General features: G+C 45.8%; 2 protein-coding genes across 2 annotated transcripts in view; one reads left to right on the plus strand and one right to left on the minus strand.

The window, feature by feature from the left end:
• Positions 1-628: 628 nt before the first annotated feature.
• On the minus strand, positions 629-3,735 carry eef1a1l3 (eukaryotic translation elongation factor 1 alpha 1, like 3). The gene is made up of 7 exons (XM_077554584.1): positions 3,500-3,735; positions 3,221-3,400; positions 2,203-2,499; positions 1,618-1,768; positions 1,270-1,526; positions 972-1,206; positions 629-877 (listed from the first exon to the last, which is right to left on the minus strand). The coding sequence occupies exons 1-7, from the start codon at positions 3,635-3,637 to the stop codon at positions 786-788; spliced, it is 1,350 nt and encodes a 449-aa protein (XP_077410710.1). The 5' UTR covers positions 3,638-3,735; the 3' UTR covers positions 629-785.
• Positions 3,496-13,130, plus strand: part of fam49bb (family with sequence similarity 49 member Bb) — a 20,397-nt gene continuing 10,762 nt past the window's right edge. Inside the window, 2 exon segments of the mRNA XM_077554586.1 lie at positions 3,496-3,994; positions 8,473-8,551. The gene's annotated coding sequence lies outside the window, so the exon portion shown is untranslated.

Genomic DNA, 13,130 nt, shown 5'->3' on the forward strand with positions numbered 1-13,130 from the left:
ATCCCAGGGGCAGCAGATACAAATGAAAACAGCAGTGGCCCCAGAATTCAACCCTGCGGAACGCCATGTTTACATTTGGTCAAAATTTATTGTACGTTTAACTTTCAATTTTGCAAATCTGGTCACCCTTGTAAAGACACTTGTGCATTTCAAGGCGGTCCAATGCTGATGTCATTTTAACATTCCTTAAAAGTTTTGGAGAAATTCTGCTCAATGAGAATGACGCCAGTTTTGTTGCTAGGACCCATTGAAAGACACTTCTCGCATAACGCTAAAGACAAACTGCTTCATATCAAGTAAGAGTTCCATAATTGATACATCTTAGAAATACCATCTATTTTACCGTCTTTTATGAGTGCGCAAAATGGCTGCCAGCTCTCTGGTGCATTGCAACCATGGCTCCCTCTAGTGGCATCAACAATACAGACAGCTTGAGTGACACAAGCAACATTTTTACTTAAAAAAATAAAGACACCAAAACTCATTTGTTTGCAAATTCAGCAATAGTCGCAAAAAAATTAAAATGTGGTAGAATAAAGTCATTCGCTGGACCAATTTACTGAAACCAAACTTCACATAATTTGCTTTTTAAACATTTCAAGTTAAACAGAACTTCCAGGACAAAACATTGGTCAATAAATCATGTTTTATTTCACACTTTGAACCAAAACTCTGCAGCTTCTTCTACAACACAGGACTCAAGTCTCTTAAAGACAACAAATGAATTTTCAAACGGAACTGAAATCTTTTAATCACGTTTCTACCAGAAGAACTAAACTGCCAACTTATTTGGCTCCTTTGGAGCCTTTCTCCTTCTCCACCGACTTGATGACGCCGACTGCCACCGTTTGCTTCAAGTCTCGGGCAGCAAAGCGGCCTGTGGGAAAAAAAATAAATAAATAATCGAGACCAGAAGAGTCACCGAAAGGTCACAAACGGACGTCCTTTGCAATGGACCGACGCGGGCTTACCGAGCGGCGGGTACGTGAAGAAGCTCTCCACGCACATGGGCTTGACGGGCACCAGTTTGACGGTGGCCGCATCGCCCGACATCAACACTTGGGGCCGCTCCTCCAGCTTGGCGCCCGTGCGCCGGTCCAGCTTCTCCTTCAGCTCTGCGAAGCGGCAGGTCACATGCGCCGTGTGGCAATCCAGCACCGGCGAGTAGCCCGCCTTGATCCGGCCCGGGTGGTTTAAGATGATCACCTGCCACACACACGAGATCAGGTCCGATAAACTTCTTTTTTTGTACAATCACGTGATCCCAACCTGTGCCTCGAAGCTGTTGACGCCAGAGGGCGGGTCATGCTGGGCGTCGCCGGCCACGTCGCCACGCCGCAGGTTCTTGACGGACACATTCTTGATGTTGAAGCCCACGTTGTGGCCCGGTAACGCCGTGTCCAAACCCTGGTGGTGCATCTCGATGGACTTGACCTCTGCCGTCACCTTGGCTGGCGAGAAGGTCAGCGTCATGCCCAGCTTCAGGACGCCCGTCTCGATCTTGCCCACCGGAACCGTCCCCACGCCTGCCGATAAGAGTGCCTCGTTGTATCACAACTTGGATTTTGGACAGATAATCCCAAGCATCCCCGTTATTTTTTTTAAAGCCTTACTTACCTCCTATCTTGTAAACATCTTGCAGGGGTAATCGTAAAGGTTTACGGTGGGTGCGAACGGGCGGTTGAATTGAGTCGAGCACCTCCAGCAGAGTTCGCCCTCTCGCGTTGCCCTCTCGGCGACGCGCTTTCCAGCCTTTGAACCACGACATCTAAGCAAAAAATTTTTTAAAAAAAATTAAAAAGGGTCTTTCCAAAAATGTTTGAAACTAGTCAGAGCCGTATATAAAGAGTTTGGCCAACTGTTTCAGCAGGGTAACAAGATGGCGTCCATATGTCATGTGACCAGCAGCAGACCAATCACAGACGCCATCTTGTTGCGTTGGCCAAACTCTATATACGGCTCTGAAGTTAGTGGAACAAGGGCGACCTCTAGTGGTATGTGACAGAATCACTGAATTAAATGTTCAAATCGTGTACAAGGTTCCATTACACTAATTTATTTTTTTTCAATTAAAATTGCTGTTAATCATAATGGATTCATTTTCAAACTTGTAGCTACATTATATTTAACTTTTAATAATTTACTCTCTCTTCCCCCCCACCAACATAACCAATTTTATCTGGCTGTGCATTTTTTGTTGACCTTCTGCGAGGCGCTGATCAAGTTGTCGCCGGTCCAGCCGGAGACCGGCACGAAGGGGACGCTGTTGGGGTCGTAGCCGATCTTCTTGAGGAAGCCTCCGACGGCACGCGCCACCTCGTTGAAGCGTCGCTGGCAGTAGGGCGGCTCGGTGGCGTCCATCTTGTTGACGCACACGATCATCTGCTTGACGCCCAGCGTGTACGCCAGCAGGGCGTGCTCGCGCGTCTGCCCGCTGCGGGACACGCCCGCCTCGAACTCGCCTTTGGCCGCCGACACCACCAGCAGCGCTACGTCTGCCTGAAACGGGTTTGGATTTGTTTTAAGGCTCTTGCAGTTCGCCAGCTGCAACCAAGTGCAGTTCAGTTGCAATTCCACTTGAGTAATCGGAACCGCTTAGTTTTTAAAATAAAATAACATTCAACTCAAACGTCTCATTTATGTTCAAATTTAGTTATTTTTATTAAATTGATAATCAAGGACAGGATTCAGTTTATTTTATTCCTTTTTTTTCTCCATTTCAGTTTAGTACTTTGATTTGTCTAAAAACTATACTTTAAAGATTAAATTGAATGTTTTTATTGTATTCAAAACAAACACTTTCACACTGAAAAACTTTTTAAAATGTGCAACAATTAAAATAAACATTCAATGCAACTTTCTTCGATTAGAGTTTTTTCTAGATTTTAACACTAACAAAACGTTTTTAAAAGTTGATGTCAAGTACATTGGTTGTACGTTATTAACAATTAAAATGTGCCAAACTGATGTCATTTCCCCCCCACTTTAATGTCAGTTGACTACATTTGAATAAGCCAATCAGAGTACACTGATGTCATATTCTATACCCGTCACAGCCATTAGGGGGCAGACTTACAAGCTGGAACCATTTTTTACTTAGTTCTCAACCAGCTTTTATCATCATTTTTTTTCCTCATCTCCGCCCAAGAAAGCTCCCTTGAAAACACGATTGTTTTTTTTTTTTTATGGCGAGGGGTCAAACTAAGGTCACGCGTCCTACCTGCGAGGTACCCGTGATCATGTTCTTGATAAAGTCTCGGTGTCCGGGCGCGTCGATGACGGTCATGCAGAAGTTGCAGGTGTTGAACTTGAGCAGCGAGATGTCGATTGTGATTCCGCGCTCGCGCTCGGCCTGCAGCTTGTCCAGCACCCACGCGAACTTGAACGAGCCCTTGCCCGCCTCGTCGGGGTCGGCCACACACACACACACAAAAAATAGCACAGTCAGCGCCGATTGAGTCCCCTTGGAATTGGGGTCCGCGTCCTGCATGGGGCCTACCTGTGCTGCGGCCTTCTCAAACTTTTCCAGCTTCCTCTGGTCCACGCTGCCGCATTTGTAGAGCAGGTGACCCGTGGTGGTGGACTTGCCGCTGTCCACGTGGCCGATGACCACCAGGTTGACGTGAGGCTTCTCCATGCTTACAAAATCCAAGATGATGATGATGAAGATGCTGCTGTCGATTCGGTTCTCCTTCCACCTCGCTTTGAGGGATTTGGAAGCAGCCGCTCCTGAGAGAGGCTTTTATGGGCTGCTCGTTCAACTTAATGAAGTCAGGTGCGAAGCCTCGTTGCAACTAATTGGTTCCAATCAATCAAGCTTCAATGTTACAGTCGCAATTTTAGTAAAGGCATTATGAGCATTCCACGTCGGAAATACTTTGGACTGCATCTCACATTAATTATTGTTTAATTGTTCTTTAAACTCTTTTGACTAGCATTTACTCGTATGTTTTTCTTATGTTAGTTTCATGCAATCGAATTCCCTGCAGCAAAGGTAAGCCAAGCAATGGAGTGTGATCACAGTCAGCGGATTTTATTGGCCAATATTATTATACCTTTTCAAAATAAACATCAGCCACGGGTTTGACAATTAAACACTGGTAAGTCCTTACTTCCATGAAACAATAAATGCTGTTCAGTGTCGGACTCGTGCAGAATGAGGTCCTTATGCTGTTTGTCCACTAGATGGCGCTGACTCCATTCAATCTAATATGCATCTCTACTGATGATGTCTTTACTCCTCGGATCTTTCGAAAGTGGGTATGGTGGTTCATGGGTTGTGCGGGTTCGAAACCCAAGTCGTTGAATTGTTATTGCCACGTTCCGCTGAGATGACGTTCTTGCAGAACTGCACGAACATCGCCAACATTTACAACAATGGCAGATTTGCGTGTTACGTTTGTGTTGCACAAGCTCCTGAGCGTGATTTGGCTTTTGCAGCAAAATCTTCTGCCTCTCAGCATCAGCAACGAGTAGAAATAAATGGAGATTGTTCTTTACGGAAGCGTGGAACTACCAGTGTGGAGAAAACATCTTTGACTGTGACATATTCACAAATACGTTGGAACATATTCGCGAGTATGTTCAAACGTACTTATAGGGTATATGCTACAAACGTAGCATATTTTCCCTCAATGGCACGGAGTGTTACTTTAGTATGCATTGAAATGAAATTTTGTCAAAAGTAAAAAAGATAGATTCATCGATTAATATTTTTTTTGTGTACATGTTATTGTCCTTGGAAATTCCTCTGTTTTAAAGAAATACTAAAGAACAAAGTATTGTAACAAATGTTCTGCCTGTAATGCATTTTTTTTAAGCATGAAGAGAGTCAAAATTAGTTGTTGTTTTTTTCATTGCATAATTTATATTACTAGTCATTAATATATATTATACATTTTATTTCTAGATGTAATTCAATTTTAGGAGAAAACTACTAAGTGAATGCAAATCATTCTGCAGATCTGTACGACTCAATCTAATTAGTCTAATGGGATTAATTAAACTGCTTTTCTGTAAATCAAACACAACGCTCATTGGGAAATGGACCAATTTCACCAAAAACCAGCAGGCAATGTCAAGGTCACGACAGCGCCCTCAATGGTTAACTCCATTCTAGACTCTTCTCTTGCTTAAGGACACTTCGGCGTATAGAATGAAGCTTCTAGTTGTCGTTTAAAGCCCAGACAAGAGCTTTCGATCGATGATTAAAACTGTATGGAGTAGAATTAATCAAGTAGCTTCGCATGAGGCAAAAATACGGAAGTGATGAGGAGGTATCGGGCAGTGAGTGGTTATGGTGCCACACAGGGGGGCGGGGCTTATGCTGAGTCCCAATAGATGACTCCACACGTCCACCGTTTCGAGACGCCAAGATGACCAAAACGAGCCCCCTCCTCCGATGACGACCCACGTCACTAACCCGGAAACGGCGATTTGCTTTTCTTCTTCTGCTTTGGAGCTCGCGGAGGATCGGACGAGATCTTCTTCTTCTCCTCTTCCTCCTCCTCGTCCTTCTTCTACTTTTTTTTTGTTGCACGTCGTCTTCGTCTTCTGGTCGTAAGCGTGCAGTCCAGCCGCCCGTCGCCGGCGACGAGGTAAGACACAAACAGCTCGGAAATGTCCACTTGTGCTGTTTCTCTTTATTCCGCTTGTCTGCCTCGCCTGCCCACCAGTTGCCATTCATTCGCCCTCGCGCAATCTGATGGCCGCGGGTGAAATGATGAATCACGAGCGACGTCGTCCTCCCTGAAGGCATGAAAAGCGCTTTTTTTCCCTTCTCATTTAGTCACTTTTTTACCAACTTCCCATGCTCAGGTTTCATTTCCCCTTTTTTATTGCCTCGAAACACACGTGACAGCATTGACCCGGTTTTGTGTCCACCCTGTAAAAGAACCCCCTTGCTAATCATTTGGAGATTACACTTTGAAACTCAACCGTGTGGTTTTGGATTAGCTCTGGCTGCTCCTTTGCCACGCAAGCGTGTACCACAATATCTGACCGTATCAATCATAATTAGATAATATCACCAAGAAATACGATATGATCTGCTTGGGCTTACTTTTGCCACATTCTAAGCAAAGTTTGTGAGGGAAAAATGCTGTCCAAAACCTGCAAAAGGGTGTAACAGCAGATTATTTGTGGCTGCACAATTACTCGAATTTGAATTGTGTGGTTTTGTATATCATATAACATGAAACACTAATGCCACCTAGTGACAGATTAATTACCCCAACACAAGTCTATGACTTAATGTTTCACACTCTTTTGAATCAATGAACTGAAGAAACAACCGCATTTGTGTTTGGTAACCATGTTTGTCCACTTTTATGTTAACAAAAGTATGAAAAACTAATCGTGTGATTAATTGCGATTAAAATTTTTAATTGAATGACAGCTGTGACTGAATGTGTGTGTATGCAGTACGACATGGTCATTAAATTTGTTTTAAGTTGCCTTAAAATACATGCAGAGACCCTGATTCTGCGACTGGCTCTATGCCGCAAACCAACACAGTGCAGCTCAGCCTCTGACTAGCCGACATCTAGCTAACTGTTTAATTTCAAAATGGCATTACATCTTTTCCTGTACATACAAAAGAAAAAAAGTTGCTCCCTTACTGAACTGAAGCGTTTCAATAAAAGCAAGCTAGGTACCGAAGCGCGACTTTTAGCGTATCGTGCTACCGACACTGCCTATAATTGACTCTAATGTCCAAGTGTTGATGTGAGATAAGCGCTGCGAGCAGCGGGCGAACCCGCGCGCCATAGCAGGAATATTTGCGTGTAATCCGAACAGGCTGGCTTGGGTGTGTTTGGTTCCATTCGGAGACAACTGTCAAAACATTGCGAACGTGGGTCGCCAGTCAAAGTGCTTCAGACCAGAGCACGGAAAACCGATGAATAATTCACGTTATTAGCTGTTGCGATACTGCCGAGAAGCCACGTGAAAAGATGCAGCCACTTTAACTGGGCAACATTGACGATCGGATGACTTGCAGAAAAAGACTGCAACGGCTTCACCTGAGCTGAGCAATTTGTTTATTGCAGTTATTGTGCAGCAGTGGACGTATTTCACGCACTCGCTAAAGTTTGCTTGCATTCCCTTCCCAAGTGCGGCGGAAGAGCGCTTTATCGATCCCGTCTCGTGGGCAGGCCTGATGTTCTCCGTGCATTTGTTGCCTCCCCAGCAATCCCGCGTCTGCGTTTTTAGCATCCAGCAGACGGACGTGTCTGCTCTTGCCCATGAATGAGCGTCGCAGCTTGGGGTGATGACGTGGACGAGCGCCCGCTCACCCCATCCCCCAATAGAAAGGCATATGAGAAATTTAAATTTATTTGTTTACTTATTTTAGGGCTGGCACTAAGCATTATTAAACGCCAACAAAATTAGCCTGTGCTAAATGGTTAGCAATCGCGAATAGCATTAGGGTGCCAGCGATTGCCATTTAAGGTAAACAAACACTAGGTAGCTTTTAGTACACACATACATGATTATGTCTACATTACACATGCAGTCAACAATATTGAACAATCCTCGTGTAAACCACTCGAGCTGCCTGTTCGCTACAATTAGCTCAATAACTTCCTGTCCACTGCATGCGTCTGCAAAAAAGGTCCGCGTAGAAACCTGGACGGTGGCGCAAACATTTTTCCGGCGGAGCTTGGAGGCAGACTTTTTATTATTTTATTTTTTTTTAATTGACCTAATTTAAAGTCGACTTATCCGACTTGGTTAACTCTCCCACCTAATCGATTTAAATTCATGATTATTTACTTTATTTTTTATTTATTCATAATTATTCAGTTAATATTTTTAATTTATTTTTTAATTTATTCACAATCATTTATTATTTAATTCATTCAAATGTCAGGTTTATGACATTGCCAGTTGATTCATGAAATTTCAACTGTATCCCAAAACCTCCAGTACAACATTGCTCATAAAATGTTAAATTAGGGAAAATTGACACAAAATGATGCATAAAAGATTTCAGTTCCATTTGAGTTTTTATTTATATTTCACGTGCAAAACATTTCAATGAAATCCTTACTTAAGTCGTTTTTTTTTTGTTCCTATATTAATTTGCAGTGTGAGTGTGCATAATGTTAGAGCGGCAGTCAAATGTTTTGAAACGCATCGAATGGACAAGTGTCTCTAAAACTTTGATTTACTGTATTTACCTACTTGAATAAAAAAGTTTGAAAACCACCAAACTGCCTCTGACTTGTAGTGGAACCTGGATTGAAACCACAAGTAGCCCCAAAACCTCCAATGAAATCCTGCGTCTTGGTCGTTTTGTGTCACTCTTCAAGCAAAACGAGGCCAAACGGTCGCCCAGGGAGCCTTGCAGCAATCGGAAGTGAATCAGAGGAAGTTGTTGCGTAATAGGAAGTGTTTTGCGTGCGTTTTGTTCCTGCGCGTGCGGCAAACGCTTGCTTGACCTTCCTCCTCTTGTCATGTCGTCGCCAGGAGGACATCTTGCCGGACCACCGAGACCAGCGGCCGCCCGCCGGGCCGGTCCTCCCCGCTCCTGCGACATCGCTAGCAGGTGATCGTGCGCTCGTTGATTTTTTTTCTTTTCCCCTTTTCATCTCCCTCCATCTCCTTGGTGACGGTTACCATGACACATTTAATTAGGCATGTTTTGGCCACTGGCGGTGGTTTTCACCGCCAGTAAATATTTAGCAAAATCTCCATCTAAAACGTGACCTTTCAGCTGAACACAGCATTTTGAACTACATAGACCATGATGCTTTGCGCCGCTGAGCCAATAGCACATTTTACAATATTGTGCTCCCCACCCCCCTCCATATGAGCTTCTTTTTATACAGTATGAGCTTTAAAAAAATCTCCTACATCCTTGATCCTATAATAATTATCATATTTTGAGGTTATCGTGATATTTATTGGTGTGACATTTGGATTTCTTTACACCCCCCATCTATTATTTTGTCCAGATGATAAACAAATCAGTTGCTTCCAAAAGATGTTTGGCTCCTGACTCAGCACAATAGAAAAGCGCCGCCGCCGCCGCCGCCTAATAAGTAATCCGAGGACATGTCTGAGTACGGCGCTCGTTATGTCAGATAAAAGCTTCTGCTCATCAATTATGAATTTCCCTACGCACGTGAATGTACGGCCGCTCATTTGTTGTTGTCAGGCCGCCTGCACGTGACGGCGGAATCGGCGCTACTTTTGAATTATTGATGAGTTCCTTCACAGGGAGGCTGAAAGTGACCACCAGATGGCGCACTCATGCCAGATTTTGAAAGCAGGAGTACAGTACAAGTACAGTGGTGGCGAAATAAGACAGATGGCAATCATGGACTCGCTTGATATTCAACATTTTTACACATTAAAATGTCAATAAATATCCCATTAGTAGCTCTAAGAGCAAGCATATTTTTTTGCATATTTACTTATTTAGTGCCTTACCTGTCATAGATGACGCTTTAATGAGGATAATTCACAATTTTTTCATAAAACAAGCATGTTTGTTTTTAATGTATGCAGTACGTGAAATCAACTATTTTTATTGTATACGTTGATTATGAAGCAAAGTAGAGGATGTTTCATATTCCCTTATTTTGACTTGACATAACTGCAATTTCCTCTCATTTTTCATAAATTTGTAAAAATGTTTCCGCTAAGAAAAGGTTTCTTTGTTATTGAAATCGTAATTTAGGACAATCAAATTCCATGTTTGTTTGTGTTGATTTTTTTTTTTGTCAAGTCAGCATATCGCTGTACTTTCACAAAATGCATGAACAGCACTCGTTGGCATTCATCAGAGGCCATATTGACATTTTAAGATTGGCATATTGATTTAGCATCGATCCCATACATGAGCCAATATCGACCATTTGTTCCGACTTGAGAGTGGCTCGCCTTCACCGCCGCTTCCATCCTGCAGATGGCGCTGCACCCTCAACCATTTCCTGCTGCTTCACATCGCAAACCCTCTCCTGTGCCCCACCCGAAATTCAGTCGGCGGGGGAAAATAACCCAATTTCAACCAAGTTTTTGTTGTACTGTATTCATATATGCAAATGAGCTCCGTGTAAGCATGTGCGTGAGGAGATGAGTAACGTAGTGATGGATGGTGCGTGCGCGCGCGCGTGTGTGTGCGTGTATAAGCATCCCTGAGGGAGACGCTGCTTGCTCAGATGATCGCAGCCAGACAGTGAGTCAATATGCCCTCTTTAATGATTCCCCAACATCCTGAAGGAGGAGTTGGAGGACTGTCAAGGGCAAGAAAAGGAGGCGAGTGGTCGCCATGCGTTTGTCGTCTTACTAACAAAAGCTTTTGATCAGCTCACTTGTCAAGTGGAGTCGAGACAGAGCTGCCTTTTTTTCTATCTGCGTGCCCCTGTTGCCATGGTTTCCAACTTTCGGCAGGTGCCTACCCCCCCCCCCCCCCAAAAAAAAGGGGGGGGTAAGCGTGCGGTTGCCATGACGAGCACAGCTGCTGATTTTGTCTTTGGTGATTCGTCTTTTGTTTTGGCAGCGTTTGCGCAGGCGTGGCCACGAGGTAATCGGGTTCAACCCCCCCCACCCACCACCCCCAAAAGCCATTTTAGTCAGCTGAGTGGGATTGACAGGAGGTGGGGGGTGGGAAGGTCTGCTCCCCCATTTTGTGTGTGTGCGTGCGCTCGGGCCGCTGTCAGCGAGGTCGGGGCTCCGGCTGAGCGGGCTAATGCGATGTGGCGTGTCACCCGGAGAATCTGGGTCAAGTTGAAAGCTGCCCGTGCCGCAGTCTTGACGGCAAATTGAAAATAATAATAATAGTAGTAAGATGCATTTATTCCTTGTGTGTGCATCGCTTCCCCGTCCTGCCGGTCCACGCCGGCGGCCACGTGAAGCTCGGGGCGCTGTTGCAGCGGCGGCGGGTTAGCCCGTTGTTTTTCTAGCGGCGGCACGTGGATCATCACGCTGCAGCCGAGTAGTGGAATGTCAGCACTCGGCCCCGCCCCACCCAACCCCTTCCCCCCCCCCCCCCCATCATCCGCGCCTGCTCTGCCTGCGCTTTGTCGCAGTGCTCCGTTTCAGCGCCGCCCAGCCTCCGGCCGCGTTTACGGCAAGCTACGCAGAGTGCAAGGCGATGCCACGCTGAGGTCAGGATGCTGCAATGGGCGTGGCCACAGCTATTTTCTTGTCAGTCCACCAAAATATCATCTTGCTGCATAGACACTGCCAGGCTAGCTGCTTCCATCCTGTCCTGTCTTGCACTGCCCTGACCCATACCGTCCAATTTTCCAATTATTTTGTCCTGCCCTGTCTCATTTTCTATTAACGGCGTCCCACCCCTTTTTTTTTTTTTTTGTTTACTGCCGTGTCCCACTTGGTCCTATCCTGTCCTTCCCTGTTCTAGTCTTGTCTTGCCCTGCCCTTTTTATTGTATCTGCTACTTGCCACATCCTGTCCTGTGCAGTCCTGTCCCATCCAGTCCCTTCCCTGTCCTATCCTTTTTGTTTCTCCTCTCGTTTTGTCCTGTCCCTTCCCGTCCTATTTGCTGTTGGCTATGTCCTGTCCTGTCCTGCCCCCTTCCTCTGTTTGCTAGCTCGCCATCCTGTGCATGTCCCGTCTAATCCCACCCTCTCATTCCCAGTCACTTCCTGTCCTGTTAGCTACTCGTCCCGTCCTATTTATTATTTGTTCCATCCTGCCCCGTTTTGTCTTGACATTCATTTACATTCTGCGAATGAGGATTTGAGATACAAGCGTTTTGAGTGTGGTCAAGGAACAACGTAAACTTGTATCTCAAGGCGCCACCAAAAGCTATTTTTATTTCCTTTTCCTTAGTTGAGACTTGAGACACTATAGTTGTTTTTGATCTGGGAAATGATTAAATGTTTCCACACAATCCCTGCAATGTGCTCACATACCTCGGTTGGCAAACACTTTGCTCAGCTTCTTTAAAAAAAAAAAAAAAAACATTCCCAATGAAATGCGAGCAAAATACTGCTCCGCTCTGACTAATCCTGTCTTTTTTGGCGCATGACCTCATGTGTTTACATATTGATGACGCTTCCAAGTCCCTCCTACTACTACTGTACGCCGCCGCCCTCTCATTGGCCGCCGCAATGTTTTCAATGGCACCCAAATTTTAGCGCGGCTCCATGGATACAGCGAGCTGTCGGCTGGATCGGCCTCAGCCAATGGGAGGGCTGCGCGGGCTCCCGCTTGTCACATTCTGCCCCCCGGCCTTGAAAGCAGTCAAGCCCCCCCCCGCCCTCCTCTCTTCCCTCCCTCAGCGAGCACGCGATTGCTCAGTGGGGGTTCAAAACAACAACACGGCGGTGCCCAGGTTGTGCGCGTTACCACGGCGACAACTCGGGTGCCGTTGAGCACCTCCGCTTTCCCCCTTAGAGCCTGCTTAGTGATCTTGTGACATCATCGTCATCCTCATAAGACTCTCAAATGGCAATTTGACCTGAAAGAGGTCAAAAATGCACAAATGAAACCAGATTCTTGACTTGAAAAGTGGGCCACGCAAATCCCTGCCCGTGATATGACCTCCTTTCTGCGGAGTGGCAGCGGGCCCACAATAGGTGGCGCTAGAGGACCGTAGAAGTCCTGCCCCCCCCCACATTCCCCGTGGCGGTGATTGGCAGGGGCCATCGCGGGCGAGGTCACCGACGGGCCTCGCAAGGCTGCGTCAGGTGCCAGCCAGCGTTGGCGACAGCCAGCGTTGGCGCGGGCGGGCATTCAGGTCGCATTAGTGCCCGGCTCACAAGACGAGGCTGCGCCAGGGGTAGGTGGGGCTTTGCAGGTGGTCTCGGAAGGAGGGGAGAAAAAAAAAAAAAGAAAGAAGAAGAGCATTGCTCACATGTGAAATTGTAAGGAGGGCACCAGACTATTTGATTTGCTGGAATGTAAAGGGGTCACTTGTTGCCAGGCGGAGTTTGAAAGGCTCAATTGCAACGACCCAATTTAATTTGTGTGCCACTCGTCTGCATTCGGCGGGCTGGGGTCCGTTCCTGCCCACTTTGGGGTGATAGATGGGGGGACACTCTGGACTGGCACACCTTTTCACACAACAAAAAAAAAAAAAAAGAATCTGTGATGCACCGAACCCACAAAATGTGAACCACAATATGGTGAGGGATGACTGCAGGAAACGGATG

The sequence above is a fragment of the Vanacampus margaritifer genome, chromosome 20 (assembly GCF_051991255.1).
Source record: "Vanacampus margaritifer isolate UIUO_Vmar chromosome 20, RoL_Vmar_1.0, whole genome shotgun sequence".
NCBI classification, from domain to species: Eukaryota; Metazoa; Chordata; class Actinopteri; order Syngnathiformes; family Syngnathidae; genus Vanacampus; species Vanacampus margaritifer.

Coding starts and splice junctions, on each gene's coding strand:
- eef1a1l3 (XM_077554584.1), bottom strand. CDS start 3,637: ATGGAGAAGCCTCACGTCAACCTGGTGGTCATCGGCCACGTGGACAGC. Junction 3,401..3,499: donor TTGAGAAGGCCGCAGCACAG/GTAGGCCCCATG, acceptor GACCCCGACGAG/GCGGGCAAGGGCTCGTTCAA. Junction 878..971: donor CTTCACGTACCCGCCGCTCG/GTAAGCCCGCGT, acceptor TTTTTCCCACAG/GCCGCTTTGCTGCCCGAGAC.